At 39.9% G+C, this 17855-nt stretch overlaps 2 protein-coding genes and 1 long non-coding RNA gene across 4 annotated transcripts in view; 1 reads left to right on the forward strand and 2 right to left on the reverse strand.

Moving 5' to 3' along the window:
- LOC116698725 (uncharacterized) overlaps positions 1-17855 on the reverse strand; it is a 350926-nt gene that overhangs the window by 4552 nt on the left and 328519 nt on the right. The window lies entirely within an intron of this gene.
- nadkb (NAD kinase b) lies at positions 312-12532 on the reverse strand. 2 transcript variants are annotated; one of them, XM_032530818.1, is made up of 12 exons: positions 12289-12532; positions 9472-9759; positions 9277-9360; positions 8565-8694; positions 7103-7211; positions 6584-6669; positions 5625-5727; positions 5250-5428; positions 2452-2551; positions 1667-1824; positions 1089-1171; positions 312-991 (listed from the first exon to the last, which is right to left on the reverse strand). In XM_032530818.1, the coding sequence occupies exons 2-12, from the start codon at positions 9756-9758 to the stop codon at positions 832-834; spliced, it is 1479 nt and encodes a 492-aa protein (XP_032386709.1). In that variant the 5' UTR covers position 9759; positions 12289-12532; the 3' UTR covers positions 312-831. The 2 variants fall into 2 exon arrangements, with proteins under 2 accessions (XP_032386709.1, XP_032386710.1); XM_032530819.1 differs by lacking the exons at positions 9277-9360; positions 9472-9759; positions 12289-12532 and adding an exon at positions 8995-9197.
- gpr160 (G protein-coupled receptor 160) lies at positions 15804-17401 on the forward strand. Its single transcript, XM_032530828.1, has one exon. It carries the CDS (start codon positions 15828-15830, stop codon positions 16800-16802), a length of 975 nt encoding a protein of 324 aa, XP_032386719.1. The 5' UTR covers positions 15804-15827; the 3' UTR covers positions 16803-17401.

Consider the following 17855-nt stretch of genomic DNA (forward strand, 5'->3'; position numbering starts at 1 on the left):
TGCGCTTTTTCACTTAACCTGGATATCTTTATTCCACTTTCGTGCAACAGGCCCCAGGATGTCCACAGTTCCAGAAACATTAAAAGTAAAATAAAGTAAGAGTAATATCACAATTTGTTTTTAAGTAATTCCAGGATACGAAACAACTTTTTCCCTAAGTAAGGAATTAGTCCGGCCCTCCATTCCTGCAGATTATATTTTGAAAAGTCAGTACCTCATTTTATTTTCATATTGTACAATATGATTTTTTTTTTGTAGCTGATGACACAGAAAGTTTGGCTTCAAACAAAGATCAGATTGATGAAAAGAAGTTAGTGTCTGTATCTTTATTTTTCTACTTTTTCACATTGACAGCATATGAAAGCAACGTGACTGTAAGTTTCTCCAACTCATTCCATTTTGTTTTGTTCGACAACGTGCAATCTGACTTGTAGAATTTAACTTGTACATAAGAGTTACTGTTTGGATTGCACAATGCAGTATGTGTTTTGTACAGAACAATTACAAGCAGTAGTCTTTGGCTGACTCCGTAATAGAAACTTAGTTGTAAGTCTTTTTAAGCTCCACTTTATATAAATATCACATACATATGACATTATATACATTTATCCTTCAATCCTGTATGTACAAATATTACATTTACAGTCCTTTTTCTTATCTATTAGTGTTTCTTACCCATATTCCTAAATGACTGTTTGTACTGGAATGTAATGAGATACTTTTTCAAATGCATACAATACTTTATACACAATATGCTCATTAAACATGCTGTTCAAAGGACTAATTTAACAGTAATTTGAAAAAGAAACACCACCAAAAGCGACCGCTGATTCAGTTTTCGGTGTCTGACGAGTCCGAGATGTCCGCCAGTCGCTCTTGCCTCTTGCGTACGTTCCAGTGCAGACACTGAGCCAGGCTTTCAAACCAGTCATACACCAGGTCATGGCAACAGATAGAGGGAACCGGGTAGCAAGATGTCGTAATCTTGATGCTGTTGGGAGAGAAAAGGCAAATGCAAATTAATCCTAAAACGGAAAAATAAATCTGTTTGATAAAACGGCAACTGATAATGTTAAAAACAACTTTACCAGTCCCCATGCTGGATCTCCTGTCTTTTCCTGCCATCAAAGGAGACCCAGGCAGTGTTCCTGGCATCAGGGGACAAGGTGATCTGATTTAGGGGAAAAGAGGACAGGCAGTGAGTTTCCAAGCTACAGTTATGAGTTATACAAACTGACCGGCTGACACACCAACCAGAGAGACCATCCATGGAGCCATGTTGCTAGCATGGCTAAAAAGTGTCTAGGTAAATATATAAAAGGTATTCCTTAGTATGGAAATGTGTTGATAAACTGAAAAAAAAGTCCTTAGTCCAGGTACAGTATGACATCATCAGTGAGAGAGCAAAGGTACTGTGCAGCAGTCAAACAACCGCAGGGATTGATAGAAACGTCATACCACAATTATGACATAAAAGACAGGGAGGCAAATAATAATAACCAGGAGTGTTTTTAAGGATTTCAATTAGTTTACTGGTAAACTGTCCAACAGCACCATCAACGCCCTGCTAAGACACTTAGTTGGTTTTTCCCTTTATTTGTCACCTATTTGTAAAAAGTACATTTGCACCAAGCACAGTCCAGCCTCCTTCCCATTCTTTCTTTACCATGAGCTCCACCCCAGCAGGGACCACGATGGGCCTGAAGGAGAGCGAGTGTGGGCAGATGGGCGTGACCATGATGGCGGGTACATTGGGATGGATCATGGAGGCTCCTGCTGCGGCTGCATATGCTGTGCTGCCTGTAGGTGTGGACACAATCACACCTGGGGGACAGGGGACGGGGGGGGGGGGATTTAGCACATTTACAGTACTAATTACCCATATGTACGTGTTAAGAACATAGACAGTTCATATTAATGGACAAAGCATCCGGTTTCGACGAAGTCTTGCAAATGCGTTCGTGCCTTAAACCTGCCTTCTACCTCAAGTCCAGCAGGGGGCGAGATCTGCAGTTGCAAAAGGTGGTTGGTTTCTGTAGAAGTCCATGAGAAGGTGACCCACTTCTCAGTTGATTTATTACCTCAGTAAACATTTCCATAATGAGTTTATGGTTTCAATTGCAAGTTTTAAGTCTTCTACAATACAAAATTATTTTCATTTTTTAAATTATAGTCTTGTTGATTTTAAAATCGGCTATAAAGTAGGGGATGTTTTAGGGCGTGGCTATGATGTGATAGCCAGTGAAAGTGATTAACGTAACGTGGCTCCTCCCTCACGTCTAAAATCCTCCAGGATGGCTGTGCCCCTAACGACAAACTCAACAACTCATAGCAGATCTCCACAAACCAATGGGTGACGTCACACATGTGCTGTCCATTAATATTAACAGTCTATGGTTAAGACAATAGCATGACATTACATGACAGAACGGAGAGTATGACTGCTCTTACCGTCTCCCTGCACTGAGGTGATGAGCCGTCCATCAAGGTACAAGTCCACATTGGACAGGTAGGAGGATGGGCCTCGGTCCACCACCACCTCATTCAACACCTGAAAACACACACAGACCAGAGTTAATATTAGAAGGAACTCAGACACTGCACAATCTTTCAATTTGACTCTGAATCGGTACCAAAATGGTGACACATACATAAACATATGACCATGTTGATTTTGCAGAAAACCTGAATCCTCTTTGGGAATATTAAGACTTTGCAAAATCAGACTCATGACCATTTAAATTAATCCTGTGCCTAGTGCCATCTATAGGCCCAATGCCATACATGTTTTGATACGTTTGTGCAATATAGCAATTTATTTGTGAATTTGGCAAGCAATTTGTGAATTTGGCGAGCAATAACAGGAAAATGGGACATTAAAAAAATGAAAAATGTTTTAGCCAAATATGCCGAAGATTGAATGCAAAGTGTAGAAAAGGAGTGTTGACAAAAATAAATGGAGAAAAATCTGTTCATGTAGGAATGGGATGGAACTTAACTAAAAGGTTGGTAAAGATTGTGTCAAATGTAAAGTGCTTCAATAATGGCCACATGGTGTCTCTATCCACAACAAAAACTCTGACATCCAGAGACAAGCAGCTAACAAACAACTTTCAATACACACTCTCTGGCAAAGATGATAAGGCAAAATAACCAAACTGCCTTTACTATATAATGTGAAAAAGCTCTATACAATGGGACTGCCTTCAATGTAATAGTCTTTTTAGAGACAGTACTAATGAAACAAACGCAGGAGCAGGAAGTTACAAGCAGACAGAAACTGCCAGTGTGCAGACAAGCAGCATACAAATCATGTTCCACACTTCAGAGTACTGCAGCGCTGAGCAGTGATGTTTGGCTGATGTACTGACATCAGAGCTTAGTGCAGAGCAAACATCCTGCTGGATGCAGCAGCAGTGACGTAATGGGAGGTCAAACTTAAGTTCAGAGACCAGAACGATCTGCCACTGTCTTTTATCGATGAGACGGGAAAGAGGGAGAGCTGCACTTAAAATGACAAACTGCGGCAGAATGTGTGTGTGTGTGTGTGTGTGTGTGTGTGTGTGTGTGTGTGTGTGTGTGTGTGTGTGTCTGCAGCAGTGAGGCATGTTGTTTATATACATTGTGTGTCAGACCGAGACCGTCAGAGCTCATTAAATATCCATTAGGGGTTGACTGCGTTACTGACGCCGTGGTCTCTATGGCAACTGGCTCAACAGAACTTCATACACATCCTACTGTTTCTCTTACATATCTGCACCCAGCAGATTTATTATGACTGTTGCCATGGCAACCCGGCTCTCTCACTGAGCTTGTACACACGTACGCAGACAGACACACCCAGGATGAAAAGACAGACAGACAGACAGACAGAGAGACAGACAGACACAGACAGACACAAAGACAGACACACACTCCATCTTTATGGGCTTACAGCATGATTTGCGTAGTGTGAACAGTAATTAATGAGTAGGACCCAATACAATCACACAAACCCTTTGAGCAAGAACTTTGAATCAGAGGAACTCAACTAAACTAAAGTCCCTTTAAACATCCTTGTTTGCATTTCCACTTCATCTGAAGCACCATAAATATTAATCACATTAGTCCAACAAGTGATTTAAAAAAAAAAGAAAGAAAAAAAGAAAACCTTTGAGAGGCAATTTTCACACAACAAAGACTTATCCTGTTTATGCATTTACAGTTGTGTGACTCTGAGGTTTCCGCGTATCACGAATGAATGGAATGAATGACCAAGCTCGGAGACACGCAGAGGGGCAAGTTAACGTTTGTTTGTCTCTCACTTGCTTTACTCTGAGCTCGTTCACATACATACTCTCTCTTCATCTTACTTTCTTTTTAGACCAGTCAAAGAATGTAAATAACTACATTTATATAGCACTTTTCTAGTCTTAACTACTCAAAGTGCGTTACATAGTACAGGCACCATTTACACACACATTCATACACTGGCCGAGGCTGCCATTCTAGGTGTTGCATGCTCATCAAATAAACATTGACACAACACACTGAGAATTGGCGCAAGGACTTTATGGACTTGTTATCTATGTAACAGGCTGCATTAACTCTTCAAGAGTTCTATAGGCCAGACGGCAGTCAAGGTCCCTGGAACATTATTCAATCATATCTTGACAAAGAATGTATCAGCTCTATGTAGTTATTGTCTGGTTGTTAAACCAACTAGATAGAGGTTACAAAGAGCTACATCACAAAACAATGTTAATAGTAATAATAATAATAATAATAATAATAATAATAATAATAGTAATGGAAAATGTATTACAGATTCTGTGAAATATTCTGCAATGCCCCCACTAGGTAAAGTCAATATGGTGAGGTAAGGTCAATAAACTACAGCAGAAATGCCTGACTGTCATTCTAATATTGACTCTAGTCTCACCCAGTACTTCCTTATGGTGTGAATAAAGCTGTACACAAGTTGTAGCAACCAAGGGTTTGGTGTTTGACCAATCAGACTCCAAACTCCACCGCAATAGTTTCTGGGCTTTGGAGCAGGGACTCTTTTAGCACCTGAATTTATGGCAGATACTGTATTGAGTCCTCTGGTTAAAATACAGGTAGGATCCTGAAATGGTTCCTGGGCCTCTGAAAAACTTCCTGCTGTGAAAAGGGGCTGCAATCTGCATCTTTACCCTGCTTTGTGTATTGTTTTTAGGCATTTAGTCTCTCTCCTCTCAACAAGTATTCTTGTGCCTCTGTGTTCTCACCTGTAGCTGCAGGGTGACCTTGCCAGCCTCGCTGTTGGTGTGTCCGTGAGGAAGGAGTCCGTTGTGTTCCTGCTGCAGCTGCTGTGGCTCTCTGCTGTACGACTCCCGGCCTGTTCTCTGAAGCATGTCCTTCACCACCTTCACCTTAAGACGACTGCGCAGAGTGATGGCTGCATTGCCTGAAAACCACATACAGTCATACGTGCAAACATAAGCACCCCGGTGGCATTCACATACACATATTCTACTTATTTTACTCATTGTGTCAAGACGTGAACATGACTTATTTCCAAGTTTGACCCTTCAGGAGAGAATTAGTTATTACATTCACATACTGTACATTAGACCACTATTTCATGAAAAGCTCCTCTCTACCTTCAAACACTTTGGCCACTTCGGTCTTGTATGACTCAAATTTGAAAGGCGTCAAGAAACCCAGAGAGCCGAGGTGAAACGCCATAACCGGAGGGACGCTGCCCTACAGAAAAGAAAAACAGTCTGCACATCTGCAATCTGTCTAACTCTCACCCTTCTCAGAACAGCACAATCATCTCATCTGTTTACTAAACTACAATACTAATTAACAGATTTTACTGGTATCATTTTTTTTTAATGTGTTAAAAATTGGTATATCTTAAAGAAATACAGTATATTCACGAAACTGCTTATTAAGAGCAATTGTACAGTAAACCTGAGATTTAGGATACTTAAATAGGAGCCTCTAATTTTAGAATCACAGACTAGATGGAGCCAAGGTGGGCTGAATGAAGCGTACAGTTTGTTGCCAGTCTCAAGTAGCCACTTGATGAACTGCAGTTTTGAGCACTCCTGCGCTGGCTTCATTATTCAACACCGCAGGACGCTGCTTGGTGGCAACTTTAAAAAGCCAATTTTTTTAAAATTAGTTTTACAGAAATTCCTGTCTTGAAAAATCTTTTTTTACACTGCGATTTTAGATTTGACAGTGCCAAGTCCCAAAAGACAAGATATAAGAAATAAGTTTTCTTTGATTTGATTTAAAGGGAATAAATACTGAAACATATGTAGCATAGTTTATCTTTTTAAAATATTTGTTGAGGCTATTTATGCATTTTTATAAAAGGTAGTACAGATAAACCAGGAAGGCAAGAGAGAGAGAAAGACACACAGCAAAGGGGTGCTTGTTGGATTTGAATCTGCGCTGCTACCAACGATTCAGCCTTGATGGAGCTAAAAAAACAAAACAAGTGCCGCTCACATTTTAAAATTATTTACTGTATGTGTAGTATACAATGTTTAAGGGTTAGGGTGAGTTCAGCTTGTCTGAAGTGATCATCCAATAAAAGTGTGATTACTTGGAAGAGAGAGGAGGCGTAGAGAAGAGTCCCATCTCCGCCCAGACAGATGATCAGGTCTATGCAGTCAGAGATATCATCATAACCTGCAGGCAGACAAATGCACAAATAAACTCAATATATTGTTTTCGTTTTGACATCATTCTACAAATATGATAATGTATTTTTATTCAAGAATGTAAGAAAAAGTTAGGGTTCACGTGTCATGACAGTGTCATGTCACTCTTATGTAGATACCTTCCAGTAAAGTGTTACCAAATGTTTTCTAAAGTATTAATGCGATCTAAACTAATCTTTGGCCGCAGGTAGAAATGAACATTTACGTTAAATACTGTACTCGTAGTACTAGATTCATCTTGACAACTTTTGTTACTGGTAAATTAGCAACATAAGATTCTATACTTGGAAACACCACAAAATCTAAATACCACTTACATAAAGTTGTTAGAATGAGTACCTTTAGTTATAGCATTTTACAGCTGAAATTCTATTTTTTAAATTTCTATTGTTGAGTCTCACCCTCTCTGAAAGTGCAGAGCTGATTGCGGATGGAGCCAAATGCCTCGTCCTTTGACAGCGTAGCATCATCAGCAACCCGGCGTTCCACGTACACCATCATCTGCTTCTCCTGATACACAAAGACATGCTTAAGTGCCAGCAGCCAAAACAGACAGACATCTCTTAAAAGTACTCTTGAAGTTGAGCATACGCCAAACATGTGGGGTTGAATATGTCACTGTTTGTATGGAATGTAAATACATGGGTTTGCTGGGATTCTTTGACAGTCTTGTTACAAAGGAAGGCTTGTTTTGCACTGCAAAGTGAGACGTCTTCCTGCAGTTCTCCCTTTCCCCCAGCATGGGCAACGCATGCACAGAATCTCTCTCTCTAGGCAAAGTATGATGGAAAACCATGAGGGACAATATGGCCTAGAATCATGTATTCTTACCACATTTTTCCGTACTTATCAGCAGTATATAACAATAATTGCTAATGATATTATGAGTCCAATTAACATAATTTAGAACTGGATTAAGCAGCAAAACATGGATGGATGCATGAGCATTCAAGAATACTGCAACTCTCTCCTCTGTTGTTTTTGTTTTATAGTTTTTTTGTGGGTGCTGTTTTCAATGTATGAATACCCTGTACGGTGTCCTTGAGTGGCAAGAAAGGCGCCTTTAAATAAAATGTATTATTATTATTATTATTAATGCTAAAAATTACGCTTCCCCATTATAAGACAATGAGCTTCCTATAGCTGCTGTAGCTGGATGTAGTGACAGTGTGCGATAGGATTCTGATCAGCGCAAACAAACTCTACAAAAAGGAATAGACAGCCTACTGTTGCAACAATCCCACAGGGATATTTCTCTTCCCTGGACAAATATGATCTGACTGAGATTTTTCTCTAAATATTAAAAGACTTTTGTAAAATAAATTTAAGAATTTATAATTCCTTTTTGCAGAAAACTGGATTCAAGGATTTTTCAGACTTTTCAAGACATCCAGATACCCTGAAACCCCAACCCGCCACCGTCTGTTTGCTTATTTTGGGATTGAGAACATTTTAAAACAATTTTCTTTGAAGAATGAGTTTAGTGTCTGAAGACAGTTTAGTTGTGTTTGTTTTTCAACAGTAGGTTATTTTGTTACATAGAAAACAAGTGTTACAGGTGCCTGGATAGCTCAGTTGGTGGAGCGGGCGCCCGTACATAAAGTTTAACTCCTCAAAGCAGCGGCCCAGGGTTCAACTCCAACCTGCGGCCCTTGCTGCATGTCATACCTCCCTCTCTCACCCCTTTCACTTCTTTAGCTGTTCCGTCATTAAAAGCCTAAAATGCCCCCAAAAAATGTATAAAGAAAAAAAAGAATACAAGTGTTACATTTATTTATTTATTTTACTTAATATTATTTTTTGGTTCAGTTCATACAGTTTTGTTGTTTTTGTTTTGTTTTGTTAATCCCATTTACCCTGTACCTCCACTAGAAACCTGCAGATCTCTTTGAAAGGCTCGATGAGGCTCTCATCTCGGATTTTCCTGATGACCAGCACGTTGACAGGTGGTTTATTCCAGGTGAGCCGCTGGCTGGCTGGGTCCTGGATGTGCCTGGGGCACAGAAACAAACCCACTTAAGTGAGTAAACAAACACCATCGGTACCTGGCAGGTACCGAAACAGACCAAAGAGTTGACTGTTACAATATCACTTTGTCTTGCCACTTTAATTCAGCTTATTGAACAAGTTTCAAATAATGTTACGCTCATCTTCTGAGTGAAGTAAAAGGTAGATCTATAGCTGCAGTCATTCATTAACTTGTATGAAACTTTGATGTTACGTCTGTAGGAGTAAAGTCCAAATTCCAAACATCATAATATTTAAAAAAAAAAAATCTTTTTCTCCTCTTTACCATTTTTCTTTCTCCTCCTTAACGTGGCAGACCGCAGGCATTGTGCAGACAATTTTGTCTGTCTGTTCCCAGATCAAGTCCAAGGAAAAACTCATGAGACCAGGTGATAACAAGCATCTGTGGTCTGTTCTGTTAGCAATCCCATATCATGTAACATCCAATCACAGCATTCCCATTTTATCTTATCTCAGACAGTTACACAAGCTTCGCTGTTCTGTTCTGTTTTTCAGTGTAAATAGTATTTGCCAGTTTGTACACACAAAATTCAACCCTCATGCTTACATGACTGAAGTTGGGTTGGGAAGAATACAGGCTTTGGGTCCGAAGTGAGTGGCTGGATACGGTCCATGTAGAAAGTGGGCTCTCCTGTGAGGAGGTAAAAAGAGGAGGACAAGTCAAAACGTTATCACCGCATGTCCCAGGCAACAGAGTTGTGGCAGTGGCACGGCAGACCAGCTGACAACCTGCAGTGCAAACCTCTTAGGAGAGCTTTCCGCTGTGTCACTTGTTGAGCCAGAGGGCTCCAAATGCTCGTGTTGGCCAGGCAACCTCCGCCGCTCAACCTCCCAGTGCAGCTGTTCATGATCACCCCCCCGTCGCAGTGACCTCGTCCCTTTACGCCGTCTCCTTGGTGACTTGGGCGGCTGCTCTCGGGGTTTGGAGGGCCTGGCTGACTCTGACAGCTGACCAGGGGGTGCTGAGGGCCGCGCCATATCTGGCACTCCCAGGTGCTCCGATGACGGACCTGTCTTTGAGTTCTCCATTCTGCAAGGATCCAACACAGAAACATCTGTTGCATAATGGTTGGATCCACAAACACGGGAATTTAAGGCCAAAGTTACAAATGCGGCAACAAATACAAAGTAAATAGGTGTGTTTCCATTCACTGGGTAAATAAGGTGTCTACGTGAGCACAAGGTTCAAAATCAGGGGGAAAAAAACATTTAAAAAGAGAGCTTGGCTGTCTAGATCGTACTGCTGTACATAAGAGACTGTATTTGTTGCTTACAAAGCAAGATGATGAAAATTCCAACACAAAGAATGCAGAAGTAAACTGAAAATAAATGCATCTGGCAGAATCTCCTGCAGCACCTGAGCAACCCCAGAAAAGGAACGCAAAGGAAATAGACTAGGTCAGCCCACACAACAATTGTAGAACAAGCTATTAAAAACAAATCTGTGCGGCACAGCAAGGCGTCAAACATTCTTTGAGCCAACTATTTAAAGATAAATTGACACTCCTTTGCCCAAACATTTGATTTTAAAAATTTTACCCATCCCTTAAAAATTAAAAAAAATGGTTTTGGGCCTATTTGGCAAATCAAAAAACAGAAACCACTTTTTTGGCAAAAAATTTAACAAAAAAAAGCCCAAAAATTGGGTTACGGGAATTTTTTTTTCTGACAATTAATCTTCAACAAACTAAAAAAATAAAATTTTGGGCCTATTTTTTTGGGAGCCGGGGGCCAACTAGGGACCACACCCGGTGAAAACAATCAAAAAATGGGGTTTCATCCTAAAAAAAAAAAAACCCATTTTGGGGGGGCCCCCAAAAATTGAAAATTTTTGGCAACTTTTCTAATATTTGTTTTTAAATTTTTTTGATTTTTGGGGATTTTAAAACTGCTGAAAAATTTTTTTAAAAGGGAAACCCCACCGGGGTTGAAAAAGGGCTTTCACGGTCCTACCTCCCCGGGAAAAGGGTTTTGGGCCCCCCCTTTTTTTTTGGTCATTTATATTTTTTTGGGTCCATGAACACCAGCACGCCGCCGCTAGTTAGCCTACGTATAAATGGAATCCTATTTTCCCCCGGTTTAGCACTTAAAATTGAGCCAACAAAAAAAAAAACCAAATTTCCTTTTTTTCGTGGCCTGCGTTTTCCCAAAAACGATTAAAAAAGCTAGCAGATTAAGACTACGGTTTCCGGGCAATATTGTTTTGGGGACAAATTTTGGGGTGGTAGCACACCCAAAACTTGCTACAGGGGTTGGGGATCGCGCACACCTTAAACCCCCCAATTCCACCCCCTCCCCCCTTTATTCTGCTTTTTTTTTTCCAGCAGACAGTGTTTGGCAATGAATGGCAATTTTTTTGGAAAAATAAAAAAGGATGATTTCAAAACTTCCAATCTAGAACTTTCCTTCTCCAAACCAATTTTTTCAAAAAGGGGAGCTTGCGTGTTTTGGGAAAATAGAACAAAGGGGAGGAAAAGGGTTTGCATCACTCAACACCCCAAAGGAAGTGAGGCTCCTCCCACCGATTTTTTTTTTGTCTTTTTGGATGTTTAAAAAAAAAACGCAGACGGGCCCAAAATAAATTTTTTTTGGGGAGGGTGGGACCCATTTTAGCCCTTACTCACAAGAATGCTGCTTGAAAATCTCGGCAACCCAGGCATGTTTAAATTTGGGGGTTTCCCAAAACCCATTATGCCCAAAATCAATATCGCAGCACGCCCCGGGGGGGGGGGAGTTTCCACCATTTCAAAAAAACTTCACGGGAAAACAAAAAATGCTTTGGCCCCCCCATCTACAGCTTGGAGAACCATAAACCCTTTTTCAAAAAAATTTGCGGGGCCCTTTTAAAGACTAACGAAACCCGTCTAAAAAAATAGTTTGCGACCTTTTTCTGTCGTTTAAAATTCCCCGTTAATTTTTTATGCTTCGAGGGCTGGAAAAGAGTATTTCATTTTTTTTTTTCAGTAGTTTTCCAATAAAATTTGGGAACGTTATTTTTTCCCTCCCGCAAACAAATTAGCTCATTTTGTTTGTTTTTTCAAACGTTACCGGTCTGTGTCTACAAAACACAGTCAAACATGACTATCTAGCGTAACTAATGAAATATGGGGGGAATCAAACCACGGACGTAACCTAGCTATAATCAAGCTAAGGTTTAACATGTAGAACTTTCTTTTGAGCATTAACGTTATATTCACGACCAAATTAAGGAAAAACAAAATGCAATGTATTGATTACCCATTTGACCTTGGACCAAGCATTAGGAAGATAACGTTAAGCGTATTTTTAACACACCACACGTAGCTAAATAAGCAGCTAGCTAGCTAACTAACACCTGGGTGAAGTTAGTTTGGTGTTTGACATTGTATCTGCAAATAAAACGACGAATGTCAAACATTAAAACCAACTTCTCCTTGGTCTCCCACAAAATCAACCGACTAGCTAACCGCTAGAAGTGAGTTTATCTAAAGGCTTTTAGCTACATAACCGTTTACTTGTTGACAGCGGACGTTACCAAGCAAAACTAGCTAGCTAACCTCTGGAAGAAACAAAGCCTTACTGTGTCAGAAAGAAGCAAACATGCTCATATTGCTACCACTTCATTAACGACCGAGTGGGTTAAGACACAACAAAAACGTGTAACGTTATTTAAAGACAGACAGCGCTGTCTAACTCTAACAGCTGACAATGCATGCATCCATAACATAGAGGGAAATGATGTTTCCAATTGACAGGGTTCACTGCGGTTTGATCTCTGCGCAGGACCGGTGTTTAAAGGAACAGCGCCATGTTTGTTGTCATACCCACCCTTCATTAAATATCCATGATTTACACACTTTCTCTTAATACATTCATGTTTCCACAGTGGCACAAAAAAAACTTGATAAATCTGTTGCTGTTGTTGCTGCTGTTGTTGTTATTGTTGTTGTTGTTGTTGTTTATTTAATTTATATAGCAAACAGGTTTTGCACGCAAAATGTGCTTCACAAAAACAGACATGTATACAAGCATAAAACATACAGTAGGCTAGGCCTACGTAGCTAGATGTCGTGAATATTAAACCAGATTTAAATATGTCTCCCACAAATGAAACCCCAGGGAATCAAATAAAAAGAGAAAAAAAAACTTTAAAATTTAAAGTTTAAAACCTAAAATTATATTCAGTGTTTAGTTATAATCAATTCTTAAACTAACCAAGTCAAAAGGCTGCTGTGTTTTCTTTTAACTCTGTTTATGGGTTTTTGAACAAAAAACACCTTACAAAAAGGCACTTTACACAAACAGGGGCAGACACAAGATGAAAAATACTCCACATTACTTTATTTGGAAGGAAATTATATTATTTGATAAACATAGTTAGCCTACTAGTTACATTACAGATTCAGATTGTTATTATCAACAAATAAAATATGACAGGTTGTTTTATTATAGATTAACCCACACAGCAGTATATTAAATAATTATAGCCCCACCTTTACCTGCTGAAACATTATTGTGATACCTACATTAATCTATAAATGCTTATATTTCAGTAATATGACACACATTGGGCCATTCATTCTGCATAATGAACACTTTTGCATTTGGTATTTTTAGCACATTTTAATGCTTATACTTTGGGAATTTTTTTTAATGCATGACATAGTAGTATTTCTCCATTGTGTAGGTAAGTAAATGATCTGAGTACTTTCTCAAAGTAAAAGATATTTTAATTTGCCCATTAATTAGTCCATTTCCTTATTTGGTCCAAATGAAAGAGATATGTCTTTAAATCAAAGTAATCATAAAAATGGGAATTGTAAATGTTTAATGAAATAGTTACATTACCTTACCACATTTCTTTATTTCTTTAAGTTGTCATTTTTTTGTATTCTAAATAGTTTTTACTTAATTTTACCCGTTTTCAGTTAAGCCCTTATGACCATGTAATTTCAGGGCAGAGCCTGTTGTGGTATGATTGGCTATTGCTCTGCCGTTGCATACTATAGCTCTGACCTGTTTGTCTTAAAACTTCAAACGCGCAAAAAGATCAAACTCCAGGGCAGGCATTTATGAGTAGGAGCATGAGTAACAGTAAGTGGAGTTTTGATTGATAGCCTTTATTTGTTAAAATGTTTTTTCATGTATTTGACCATGGCAGTGTGAGAGGAAAGAGCATGCAAAACAGGGCCGTAGCCTACAGCCAAGCATTAATATTTAAACTACTATCACTGTACTTGATGAGCCTCAGGACGCATTTGAAATTCATTTGATGTGCCAGACATCGTTTGCACTTTGGCCCACATTACAGACTACATGCATTTTGGGCTTTTTTCCTGGTCTAAAAGTGCCCTTCTGTAGCTTCCCAACAGCACTGCAGAAAAAGTCACAGTCAAATGAAAAACTGTGTACTTTGTTCATGACTAGTTGCTCAAACTCCACTCCCTGTAGTAATGGAGAAAATAAAATCATTCAACGGAAGGTTTATGCTTTGTGAATTTCCTTGTCCAGCTCTGGTACACCTGCTTATAAACTGCCTTCCCTTTCTTCCAACCACGCCTTTAAAACCATTTTTAGATAGTACGCATAGGTGCAGTGATATTTCGGTGACAGAGACAGACATACAGTACTGCTTTCAACATCAGATGACAGGTAATAAAATCCAAAGATAACGTGTCTTTGCATGTTTGTTGGTGAGAGTGTAGTGTTGTAATGGTCTCCTGTCGAACTGAGAGAAATCTGTAAAGAGGGTAAAGAGGACTTTGATGAATAAATCTTCTGGTGCTTAAATACATAGTGCACTAAAATATATTACTAATTCAAAAAGTACAATGGAAATAGTAAAGAGTACTTAATACATTTGTATTTCTTGCTTAGTTCTCTTGTTGATTTAGGCTATTTCAATATTTAGTCAATGTCAACTTCCTTAAGCCCGGGCACCTCCACCTGCTTGGTTTTACCTGTACATTGATAACAAAAAAGCAGGAGAAGCAGAGGTGTGGTGCAACACAGCTGTAGCATCAATAAAGAGGAAGCTACAGATAAATCCTAAGAGAAAAATATTCAGCCAAACTCCAATGTTGATTTAATCTGTGTGACATTTACTTCTGGGTTTACATGGTGAGAAGAAATAAATCCTCAAACAAGGCTTTCAGTTACTGATTTCAACAGATGGGGGGATGGTAGTTTAGACCCCATTCTGCTCCACATGCTCAAAAAGAGTGAATTTATTTAGTCCAAACGCTCACTTACTATTAAATAAGTTGATCGGTGCAGAAGAATCAATTCATTCTATGTATAAAATGTGAAAAAAATGTGATGTTTCAGTCAAAGGACAATCATCACTTTGTCACCGTCTGCACGTAAACAAGTAAAAAAAATAATTTTGTTTCTGAAGAACTCTTGTTTTTTTCTCAGTGTGTGGGCAATTTTTCTATGAAATAAATAGAAATGTACTGGAGAAAATAAGCACAGTTCGAGAGGTCATTCTTCACCTTGGAAACAGCAAAATTATGACTTGAAGAATGAATCAAAATTTTTAAGCCAACGTGAATAAACAACCTTAAAAAAGCAGATTGAAAAGCAGAAGTGAAAAATGGAAACATGACAGTTCGCGAAGCTTGAAGGCTCTCTTAAATACTTAATCTTGTGGTCATTATTTAAACTGCCTTGACTTCAAACACCTATGCTGATGAGACACTTGAATTTTCTGATGCAAGAAAGAAGGTTTCAAAAAAGGAAAAGAAGAACCTGGTGGTTACTATGGGACACTGTCTCCATGCAGACACATGAAATGTTCATATAAGGTATGAGCGGTAGAAAAAAACATGTTTTTTTTTTATTTTAAGGACAATTCCACAGTGAGTTTGTTTTTGTAATTTCCATGCAGTCAAAGCTGAAAAGAAATCATAAGGTATGACATAGAAGTCATCTATTTTATTTATTACTCCTGATAACACATTTTCTTAACTGGTATCTTACTACCGTATGAGTGATAAGTGGAAATGCAAGTTAATGTTGGACTGTGTTCAATCCAACATTAACTTGTTGGACTAATGTTCAGTCCAATGTTCAGCCCCCCCCCCCCATAACAGTCTCTGCAATGACCCACAGTTCCCGATGCACTTCTGGTTAAAAAGTCTGCACGCCATGAATGTCTCCATCCCCTCCATCCTGCTCGGTCTGGGAGGAAAATGTCTGCTCAACTGGGCCCTGGTGTTTCTCCAGAGGAACCACATCTGTAAAAGCTTCCTGGGGGTTTTTGGTGTTTCCCTCGCTGTCGTCGACTCAATCCTGACTCTCTCTGTGACCACCCTTCACGTCCACGCTGATGAATACACCGCCCTCTTGGGATTGAAGCTGACCAGGTATCATGTATGTTTGCTGGTTCAAATCCTTGGACAAGTCTACAGTACTCTGCAGTGGCCTGTTGTAGTCGTGGCCGGTCTGGACCATTTCTTTGCTGTCACTCGAAGGTTGCAACCCACCACCGCCAGAGCCAGAAGGATTGTCTACTCATTTGTGACTGGCTTCCTGTGGTACCTCACTGCTCTCTATGTCTTCTTGCTGTGTGACTTCATTCCTGTCATGGAGGACGTGCCTCACTACCAGATACACCAGTGCTGGGTCTTCCACACCACTCACATCCTGCAGGTTGCCATGTTTCTCCTCCTGATTCTGGGCTGTGCAGCGTTGCATGCTCGGCGCAGAACACGATTATTGCAAAATCCTCCTCTGAGCGACCAAATTACAGATAAAAGTAGAGCTCTCTCCAGAAGAAGTGTTGTTTACCAAGCCCTGCATATATTTCTGAACACATGGGCTTTGTTCCTGGGTTTTCTGGCTGCGCTCCTTCTGCTACCTGTGGGAATACCTGCATACCTGGGTCTGAACATTGCCGGGCTCTGCTTCCTCAACAGCCTTCTAATAACAGTAGTTTTGTGTGTAGTCTGTCCAGGCTCGCAGCTAGCACAGGGCCTGGCAGCAGTTCCTGCCGACAGCTTCTGTGAGTGGAGATTTAAATTTAGCCTGGCTGCAGAGGATAGAACTGACTGCTCAAAGCAAGTGAGCAAGCAAAAACAGGACTTGTGTTAGAAGAAGTGGAATTAGCTGCTGAGACTTCAATGTCTTTAAGAAAGAAGGTAATTTGTATCTCTAAATTCTAAATTTCTAAACACACACGCACGCACGCACACACACACACACACCACACACACGGAATACATCTCACCCATCATTCATACCAAACACTCTCTCATCTTTCCTGCAAGCAAATCCTAACCATAACATTAAAAGAACAACTTGCCAACTCTGACACTAAGTGGATAATAAATATTCTAATGTGGATAAAGTGCTAAGTAACAGTGCAAACTACATCATTAAAAAAGTTTAGCTTCATTTAAGACTGATATTGCTTTCGGAAAGAAGCTATTCCTAAATCTACTAGTCCTTGTTTTTAGACATCTGCAACGTCTCCCTGAGGGCAAGAGTTCAAACAGTGGGTGACGAGGGTGAGAACAGTTTCATGTCATTTTGGTGGCTTTTGAGAGCAGTCTTGTGTTGGCAATTTCCTCTAGAGAGGGAAGCAGACAACCAACAATCTTCTGTGCTGTGTTGATCCCTCTCTGTGTTTGTTTTTTGTCTGCTACATAACATCCAGCATACCGCACAGTACACCAGGATGCGCTCTATGGTGGAAAAGCAAAAACAGCTTCTCAGACAGATCAGATTTTTTTTCATTACTTTTTTCAGGCATTTTAGGTCTTTATTTCCATAGGATAGATGAAGACATGAAAGGGGAAAGAGAGGAGACATGACATGACGCAAAGGGCCTCAGGTTGGAGTCGAACCCCCTCTACAAGGGTCCCCATTGATGGAAAGAGGGAAGGGGTCGGCACTGCACTTTCTGAAATCTATGATTAGTTCTTTGGTTTTTCCTGTGTGGAGAGAGAAGTTGTTTTCTGTGCACCATGTGACCAGTATGTGGACCTCTACTCATCTCTTCCTGATATGAGTTCAACAAGCGTGTTGTTGTTGACAAATTTTATGATGGTGTTGCTGAGGTAGGAGGGGTCGCAGTCATGGGTGTGCAACGAGTACAACAGAGGACTCAACACACAGCCCTGAGCCCATGCTGAGAGTGGGGGT

Source organism: Etheostoma spectabile, chromosome 12 (genome assembly GCF_008692095.1).
Source record: "Etheostoma spectabile isolate EspeVRDwgs_2016 chromosome 12, UIUC_Espe_1.0, whole genome shotgun sequence".
Taxonomy (NCBI): domain Eukaryota; kingdom Metazoa; phylum Chordata; class Actinopteri; order Perciformes; family Percidae; genus Etheostoma; species Etheostoma spectabile.

Excerpts from the sequence above, each read along its gene's own strand:
- nadkb (XM_032530818.1), bottom strand. The coding sequence starts at position 9,758 with ATGGAGAACTCAAAGACAGGTCCGTCATCGGAGCACCTGGGAGTGCCA. Across the intron at positions 6,670-7,102 it reads GCTCTGCACTTTCAGAGAGG|GTTATGATGATATCTCTGAC; the intron begins GTGAGACTCAAC and ends GTCTGCCTGCAG. Across the intron at positions 5,728-6,583 it reads ACGCCTCCTCTCTCTTCCAA|GGCAGCGTCCCTCCGGTTAT; the intron begins GTAATCACACTT and ends TCTTTTCTGTAG.
- gpr160 (XM_032530828.1), top strand. The coding sequence starts at position 15,828 with ATGCACTTCTGGTTAAAAAGTCTGCACGCCATGAATGTCTCCATCCCC.